Source organism: Simochromis diagramma, unplaced genomic scaffold (genome assembly GCF_900408965.1).
Source record: "Simochromis diagramma unplaced genomic scaffold, fSimDia1.1 OVJJ01000321.1, whole genome shotgun sequence".
Lineage (NCBI taxonomy): Eukaryota > Metazoa > Chordata > Actinopteri > Cichliformes > Cichlidae > Simochromis > Simochromis diagramma.
The window spans coordinates 2960814-2969033 of NW_024386772.1; the positions used below are offsets into that span (position 1 = coordinate 2960814).

At 39.9% G+C, this 8220-nt stretch overlaps 1 protein-coding gene across 2 annotated transcripts; it reads right to left on the minus strand.

Moving 5' to 3' along the window:
• Positions 1–17: 17 nt before the first annotated feature.
• Positions 18–7214, minus strand: LOC120740337 (dehydrogenase/reductase SDR family member 7C-B-like). 2 transcript variants are annotated; one of them, XM_040042627.1, is made up of 8 exons: positions 7094–7209; positions 5570–5653; positions 4932–5097; positions 4708–4820; positions 1769–1979; positions 1605–1697; positions 700–849; positions 18–602 (listed from the first exon to the last, which is right to left on the minus strand). In XM_040042627.1, the coding sequence occupies exons 2-8, from the start codon at positions 5603–5605 to the stop codon at positions 397–399; spliced, it is 975 nt and encodes a 324-aa protein (XP_039898561.1). In that variant the 5' UTR covers positions 5606–5653; positions 7094–7209; the 3' UTR covers positions 18–396. The 2 variants fall into 2 exon arrangements, with proteins under 2 accessions (XP_039898561.1, XP_039898572.1); XM_040042638.1 differs by lacking the exon at positions 5570–5653 and having other exon boundaries at positions 7094–7214.
• Positions 7215–8220: the final 1006 nt, after the last annotated feature.

Consider the following 8220-nt stretch of genomic DNA (forward strand, 5'->3'; position numbering starts at 1 on the left):
TGAGTAAGTGCTGTAACTCCTGATTGTTGAGTTTTAAGGAAACTCTGTTTATTAAAATGAAGAAAATCAATATTTTACACACAAATCTGAGTATAAGACAAAACACTAATCCACAGGCTGGATTTACCCACTTAGGAGCTCAGAGGCAAACATTTGTTGTTGGACCCCTGTTGGCCCCCACTCTGTGTGGCAGCCTCATGATTCATGAAAATCATATTGCTGATTTTCCCACAATTCAATTAAACCAACAGCAACAGATAATGTGATGTGGATTAAATCTGGGACTGTTGCGCCATGCGCACGAACATCAAATGATCATTAAAAAATCTTTGACTTCCACTGATTTGTTAAAAACCTCATGTCATGTGTCCCATCATCCCGGTGCTGAGGCAGTATCTACATCTCAGCAGCGATGGCGGCGTTCTTCACCCCTGCACCAATCACAGCAAAGAACACATTTGGGAAAAAGGACCTGGCGTAAATGGCCATCTTAGGGAGCGAGGGAGCAATCACCACCTCTTTCCTCTTATTGTTTAAAGTCTTCACAATCTCCGCGGCGGCTTCATCAGGAGAAACGCCGAGGGGCTTCTTAGTGTACAACACTGCAGTGAGCCGACAGGAAGAGGAAATAACACTCAGCATTTTCAACAATAAAAGAAGTGTTTGAACATCTGTCTTGCCTCCTCTGAGTTTACTCACACGACCACAGGGATTTGGAGGTGGCTGGGGCTCCAGACGCAGAGCAGCTGATGAAGTTGTGGCTGATGGTGCTGACGGAGATGCCGTACTCCTCCACCTCCGCTCTCAGGCAGTCAAAGAAGGCCTGAACAGCGTGTTTAGAGGCTGCGTCTAAGATACAGAGTGAAACCTGTCATCATCTTCTCTGAGGAAACAGCAGGAATAATCGAAACTTGTTTTCTAATCTAATCTAAACTCTGCACTGGAATTTTAAAATGTTTACATTCAAATTTTTAAATATCGTCTTTGAAGGAGTCTGAAAACTTTGATAATCGATTGTTTTAAGTCATTTTTAATATATATATAAAAAAAAGTCCAAATCTGAATACTTGCTGCTTAATGCTAAGTGTTAATGGTAAGTCAATGTTAGCGTTAGGCTAACATTAGTTATTTAAAATGAACTTTCTTCATACCAATTTGAATTTTTTTCAATAAAATAATATTTTTCAAATATATACATTTTTTAGTAAATTAAATATTTTTTTCATATTTTTTTGTGTTTATGTGCAATATTGAGAAAAACTATTGGCAGAAAAATAGAGAAAATAACACATCACCATTTCTTGCATTTAGCTACTAAGATTATTCTTAATTCTGCTGTTACCAAATATCAAAGAAATGAGTAATTAGAACTGTTGATTCGTGTCAAAAATCTCGAGTTTGCTTTGTAACTGATCAGAAACAAAATACAGACTGAACTAACTTTTCTGTTGTTTCCACAGAAACAGTTTAAGCAGGTTTACAACAGATTACCTCAACATACAGCAAATGAGTTCACCATAAACTAAAACCAGTTTTTATAATACGAACATTATGCAGACTGAAGTTATCTGAAGTTTCATGAAAAAGGGAATTTAAAAACTCACAGGTACTGCGAAAAGGCACAGCTAGTCTCCCTTGGATGCTGTTAACCAGCAGCAGGTGACCACTTCTCCTGGAGATCATGGAGGCCAGAACGCCTGGAAGAGAAATTCAGCCTTCATCGTCTCACCCTTAGAAGGTCAAAGTTGAACATGTTCCCATCATCTACCTTTAGCCAGAGTGACGGGCCCAAAGTAGTTGTTGTCCATCAGCAGTTTGTCCACCTCCAGAGACACAGTCTGTGCTGGAGCTTTCACCTTCATGCTGCTGTTAAAGATAATAATATCCAGGCACCCATAACAGTCCAGGATCTCTGCGATTGCCTCAGGCATGCTGTCCGTATCTCCAAAATCCAGCAGCACCAACTTAGGAGGAAACGTCTGAAGAGGAGAAACAGCATAGAAGAGGAGGTCTGCATGGCAGCAAAGTGCTGTATGGTGACTACATCTCATTTACTTTCACTTGTAATGCAGTACTTGTGATTTGAGCAATTAAAATCTGTTTATTATTAGTAGTAATAGTAATAGCAGTAATAATAGCTAACATGCTGAAAAACACAGAATTTACATAAATGTGCAGAGACAGAAATAATATAATTAATTGTCTGTGTTTCATACACAAAAGTCTTTAGAAGAACAAATGTGGAAGGTTTTGAGCTTTTCTTGACGGGTGTGGCGCTACAGTGAATTTCAGTGTAGCATCATGTGTGACATTTGCACGGTGGGCTCTGCGTGACCTGCAGCAACATTAGTGGCTGTTCTATAAAGCCAAATAGTGGTCACAGGAAGTGATGTGACGGGCAGAACAACAGCCAATAGGAGTGGAGGTAAATTTATATTCGAGTCTTCTTAATTCCTGTTGTGTAAGTGGAAGAATTTTTTTTCTTATTGACAAAATGCACTGATGTGTTGGCTTCATGTTATCATTCTTTACGCTAAGAACATCATGTCAGGATTTTGTGCCTGATTTGTGGTTTTAATTTTGGGATTTTTGTGTGGTGATGTTTTGAGATTTGTATTTCTTATAAGTTGTTTCCTGGTTGGTTTCTTTATGTTTGTATTCACATGTTTGAGTTTTGTTCTCTTCTTGGTTGTGGTTTTGTTTTTATGTGATTACTTGAGTTTCTGTTTATCCTGCCTCCCCTGTGCCCCAGTGATTTGTTTATTCCCTGTTTTACTTCCTGTTTTATTTTGGTAGTTTTTGTGCCTGTATTCAGTCTTTGTATATTCATAACTGTTGTCTTCACTGTCTGCTCTACCTCTTTTCCCCCAGTAAATTCTTAGTGTTTTCCTAGTTTTCCTGATGCTGTAGTTATCTATGATATTCAGTTCAGTTTCTGTTTCAATTTTATTTTTATAGCACATTTAAAAGTCTCAGGTACATCAAAGTGTTTCACAGACAAGCCGCATTTGCGGGGTTACAGCAGTAAAGGAGCAGGAAAATACAATTATCAGCAAAAGATATACAGTTATAAGATGGTGACGTGGCAACAAGCATGAACCAGGGAGAAGTTAAAAACCAAGTTGTTTGGAAGGCAAGCTTAGACAGGTGGGTTTTTAAACGTGATTTAAAGGATTGGTTGGATTCCGACGCACGGACATCAATCGGCAAACTGTTCCAGAGTTTTGGTGCGGCAAAAGCACGATCCCCCCTACTCTTCCGTCGAGACATTGGTTGCATTAAGAGCCCCTGGTTAGAGGATCTGAGTGCTCTCGTGGGGATGTGTAGGTCAAGGAGGTCGATTAAGTAGCTGGGTGCCAAGTTATTTAAAATTTTAAAAGTGTATAAAAGGATTTTAAAAACCATATGGTATTTGACGGGGAGCCAATGAAGGTTGGCGAGGGTTAGCCTGATAAGAGGGATGAATTCATTAGAAGCGAGATGCAGGGTCCTACAGTGTTCAGGGCATTTTTGATAATGCGAGAGGGAAGCACATCGTGACGAGAGTTAGAGCTTTTCGATTGGCCTATTAAGGGTCAGAAAAGATACAGGTTCTGGGACCGCTGAGGGTACATATTATCTATGAAGCTTTGATAAAAGAGCTTGAAGCTCATGAAACATCAAGTCTTCATGCACATCTGTCGCTTCACTTTGATCTTTTCAGTCAAACCCTTAATTAGGATCCGATTAAGGTGATTTTCACATAATGTGATTATATGAAAAACGGGTGTCTCATACTCAGAAGCTCTCTGGCTTTGTTGCATTCAAACATTTAAGTCATTATTTCACACTGCAAACTCTGATTATACTGAACAGCAAAAACTCTGAAATTACTCGTTTTATGTGGAGCCTAGTAATTCTGAAAAGATGGTTCAAGTTAATTCAAAAATGTTTCATCATCTTAAAAGGGAAGAAAATGTAAGTTTTCACTTCTTCATTTTTTAAATTACTTTGACATTTACAATCCACCAAAGACCCTAAGAGCAGCTCCACCAGCAAAAAAATGCAGCCTGGTAATAAATGCCAGTGAAAAGGAAGCTTTACTGCACATTATTAGTGATTACATCTTTTACAGTGTACTGATTCAATATATTGCCCAAAGGATTTTTCTCGTCTGACATCCCATTGTTAATCCACAGAGTTTACTGAGATGTTGGGCCAGTCTTTGCAACCACAACAGCTTCAACTCTTCTGGGACGGCTCTCCACAAGGTTTAGAATTGTTTCTGGGAATTTTTGACCATTCTTCAAGAGGCCCATTTGTGAAGTCAGACACTGATGTCGGACGAGAAGGCTTGCGTCACAGGCTACACTGTAATTCATCTCACAGGTGTTCTGTCAGGTTGAGATCAGGACTGTGCCAGTCAAGTTCTCCCACACCAAACTTGCTCATCCATTTCACAAGTCTCCAGCACTTGTGGACAGGTGCCCAGCCATGTTGGAACTGGAAGGGGCCATCCCCAAACTGTTTGCACAAAGTTGGGATCACTCCACATGCCTAGGTTTTTTACACCTGTGGTCATGAATGTGATTGGAACACCTGAATTCAATGATTTGGATGGATGAGTGAACACTTTTGGCAATATAGTGTACTTCACTGAGTACTTTGTCAACGGTCCTTCAGTCTACGAGCTGTTATCATCTCTAATTTCAGTGCTTTTAGACTTACCACTGTTGGATCCGAAGAATTTGCCAAATCATCAGCGAGTTCTTCGAGTTTCTCCCAGTTTTTCCCGCAGAGGATCAGCCTCGCGCCTCCTTTGTGAAACACGCCTGCACACTCTTCACACAACATACAGAACTGCTAAGAAACCAAGTTCAGTTTAAAGATGCTGTGAAAAGGTTCACCTAAAATTACCAAAGTGTGTGTGTGTGTGTGTGTGTGTGTGTTACCTTTTCCAAGCCCAGATAAAGCATCAGTTATAACCACCACCTTGTTGCGTACAGACTTTTTGGACAACAGTCCCATGATTACACCATAGAGGTAGAAAAATCCAGCAGTTAGCAGGACCACGCAGGGCACCAGGAGCACAGTGGTGGTCCACGTCGAGTCCATCTCCTGAAAAATGTTTTAGTTGTAACATGTAGGAATGAAATTAAAGGATGATTCTTTCTAGATATTTGATATATGTCAAACGTTTGACATTTTGTTGACAAAATGTTGAGGAAACACAGGCACACCTCTAACACAGCGTGGGAAACTGTTAGTCTAGCCGAGACTAAAATCAGTCCTCTAATGACCTCGGTTGGCAGTCAGTACAATTGCCAAAGTGTAAAAATGTAATTCTGCCTTTTTGTCAGGGTTTTGTTCTGCGTCTTAGCAACGACAATGGGACTCCAGCTGCTGTGTGAGCTGCACAGGTGCTGGTAGGTGCTCATTTACAGCCACAAATGCTCTTGAACTCGTGGTTAGGCACAAAAAGCATGTTTCAAGTCTGAAACATGGATTTATGTTCCAAATTGAATATTATTTGAATTTTACTGATGCAGATGAGATGGGATGGAAGTGAGTCATTACATGCGTTTCATACCCAGAAGCTCTCCGGCTCTGTTACATTGGAATCCATCTCACCCGTTACAACCTTTTTTAAGTCTAACTATGTGTTCTTATGACTCTGAAACAAAAACAGAGAAGAGTTTTTAAACCACGTTCTTACACCAGTAATCAAAATAAAGACAAATGAGAGATCATTAATGTCTTTCTTCTGTACGGACAGTATACTTGGATATTTTAATATTTATACACAAGTTCTAATCAACTACTTGATATCAAGTCCAGCTTTTCACACTATTATTTAAAGTCTTTAAACAAATTTGCCTTGTGAATCGTAGGGTTAGAGTTAGGCATTAGGAAATGATGCCAGATCCCTGGATGGGTTACCATATCTGTGATAACCACTAGCCAGTGACCGTCTGACAGTTGGACCTGCTCCTCCTCATCACATCCACTTTTTTTAAACCAAGATGGCAACGGAGAAAATGCTCATCTCGAGGCTTAAAAACACGACCTCAGAAACCAGTGGATGACGTCACTCTAGGTACAGCCATCATTTATACTGTTTATGTAGCGCAAAAGATAAAAATGGCAACAAAAAGATACAAAAAGTTACTACAAAGAGAGAGAAAAACAAGCCTGCAATAAGAGACAAAAATGACAGTAAACACTAAAACACAAAACACAAAAAAATCACAACAGGGGAAAACTAAGAAAGAAAAAATTGCAAAGCAAATGCACAAAAAAGCAATAAAAAGACAAAGTTGCAGGAAAAGAGAAAAATAACAAAGGAACAGATATTTATCCAACCGACGCACACAAAAGGCAACTGCAAAACAAAAAAATATAACAACAGAGAGACACAAAATTAGTTTAAACAAAGAGAAAAAAATGCCGAGATAAAACACAATCACAAATATAAAAAAGCAAACAGACACAAGAAAAAAAAAAGTTGTGAAAAGAGACAAAATGACAACAGGTCCAGTGTGAGTCTGGATTACTCTGTACTCAGTCTTTGGTGACTGAAATTAAAAGTACGACAAATGCACAAAAAACAGCAACAAAAAGACACAAAATGACTTCAGTGTAAAGTTACTTGGTGTTTAGTCCACTGGCCACCTCATACCACCATTAACTCTACACATTTCTCATCTGACAGTGAAGACAGACACTCGCATGTTGTATCCAACCAGGAATTTGAGGATAACCTTTCAGTTAAGGCTCACCATGCCAAGCACTGGCTGTTTGTCCAAGAAGAGTTTTCTAAAAATACACAGCACTAAAAATAGATGCTGTGGCCCTCACAAAGGCTCAGTGTCACCCCGGACTCGCCAGGTTATTCCCAAAACAAAGTCGGGAAATAACGGAGCACTTCTCAGTCCCTCTGCCTTCTGAGTCTGCGGTCGAATTTTACATTAAAGCAAAGTTTCCCCACCGTCCTCACGTGGTCTCTGCACTTTGCATAACTCACAGCTAGATTATAATGAGCAGCTCATTTCTGAGTGGCTGAGCCACCCAACCTCGACATTTGCAAGGAATCGAATTAGCAGCCACTGCTTACCGCTTCCTGGGCCTCTGCAGGTAGTCGAGTTTAATTCCTCTCCTGAGGAGCTGTAGCTGCTCTGCTCAGCACAGCTCCTGTGACATGACAGCAGCCCAACCGGCCAGGCATTGCAATACTTTAGGATTTGAGCTCTTTTAATAGCAGCACAGCTGAGTCAGTTATTTTCCATGTATGTTGTCAACATGGTATGTTTAGAATGACAGGTGGGGAGGAGATGGGGCTCCTACTGGCTACAGGAGGCTGCCCCTCTTCTGTGACCCATAAATAATTACGCATTGCTGCATAAAACAGCACACATACTGTAAGTATTTCTAAGCATCCCGAGGTCTGTGGTTCTTATCTTGCAGGTTGCATTTTACCTGAAATAAGGGATTCAAATTCAATTTTACTACAACTTACACTGAAGCTGGGATCAAGAGCCCCAGGTGTGTTACATTGGTATCCATCAATAAATAATAAAACTAAAACTATCATGTTTAATCGTGATGAATATGGCCTTATCACCTACACTGGGTCACATTAAGGCCTCAACAAATCAATGAATCAGTAAAATTTTAACGAGTAACAGCTAAGCACGAGCTCAGCCTCTACTGCTGTAGTAGTTGTGTTATGTAAAGGCAAAATGATCAATCTTTGATGTTGTTTATCACATTTTATCTAATACCTGAACCTGAAAGCTTGTGGGAAACATTAGTAAAACAGGTGCAAATATAAAAAACCTTTGATCTTGTAGTTTATGTGTACGGCCTCAACTTCTGATGTGAAAACCTACAAATCCCAAATTAATGTTGTGTTAGTGTTTTTACACTAAGGTCAGCGGGTGGACCAGATATGAATCGGCCTATGTGTCTTTAGTATGACACAAGCTCTAACAGAGATGAAATCTGATAACCTGATGTGCTATTTTAAAGATACTGAGTCAAGTTTTGAACCACAATCCTGGTGCTAACAGGACTTTAAAAGCAGCAGACCACCAGGTGGACTCAATAACTTGGCAACTGTGGGGATGAAGAAAAGAAGAAAATGTTGCTCAGTGTTCACTGAAGTCCTACGTCAGGTAAGCTATGTCCTAAAAAAAGTTCAGGAGTTCTAACACTGTGTGAAATACTTAAACTGAAAGGACT

Bases quoted from the DNA above. Each gene is read 5' to 3' on its own strand.
- LOC120740337 (XM_040042627.1), bottom strand. From the start codon at position 5,605: ATGGATTCCAATGTAACAGAGCCGGAGAGCTTCTGG. The intron at 1,980-4,707 runs GTAAGTCTAAAA...TCTCCTCTTCAG, and splicing joins ATTCTTCGGATCCAACAGTG to ACGTTTCCTCCTAAGTTGGT. The intron at 603-699 runs GTGAGTAAACTC...GGCTCACTGCAG, and splicing joins CTCCAAATCCCTGTGGTCGT to TGTTGTACACTAAGAAGCCC.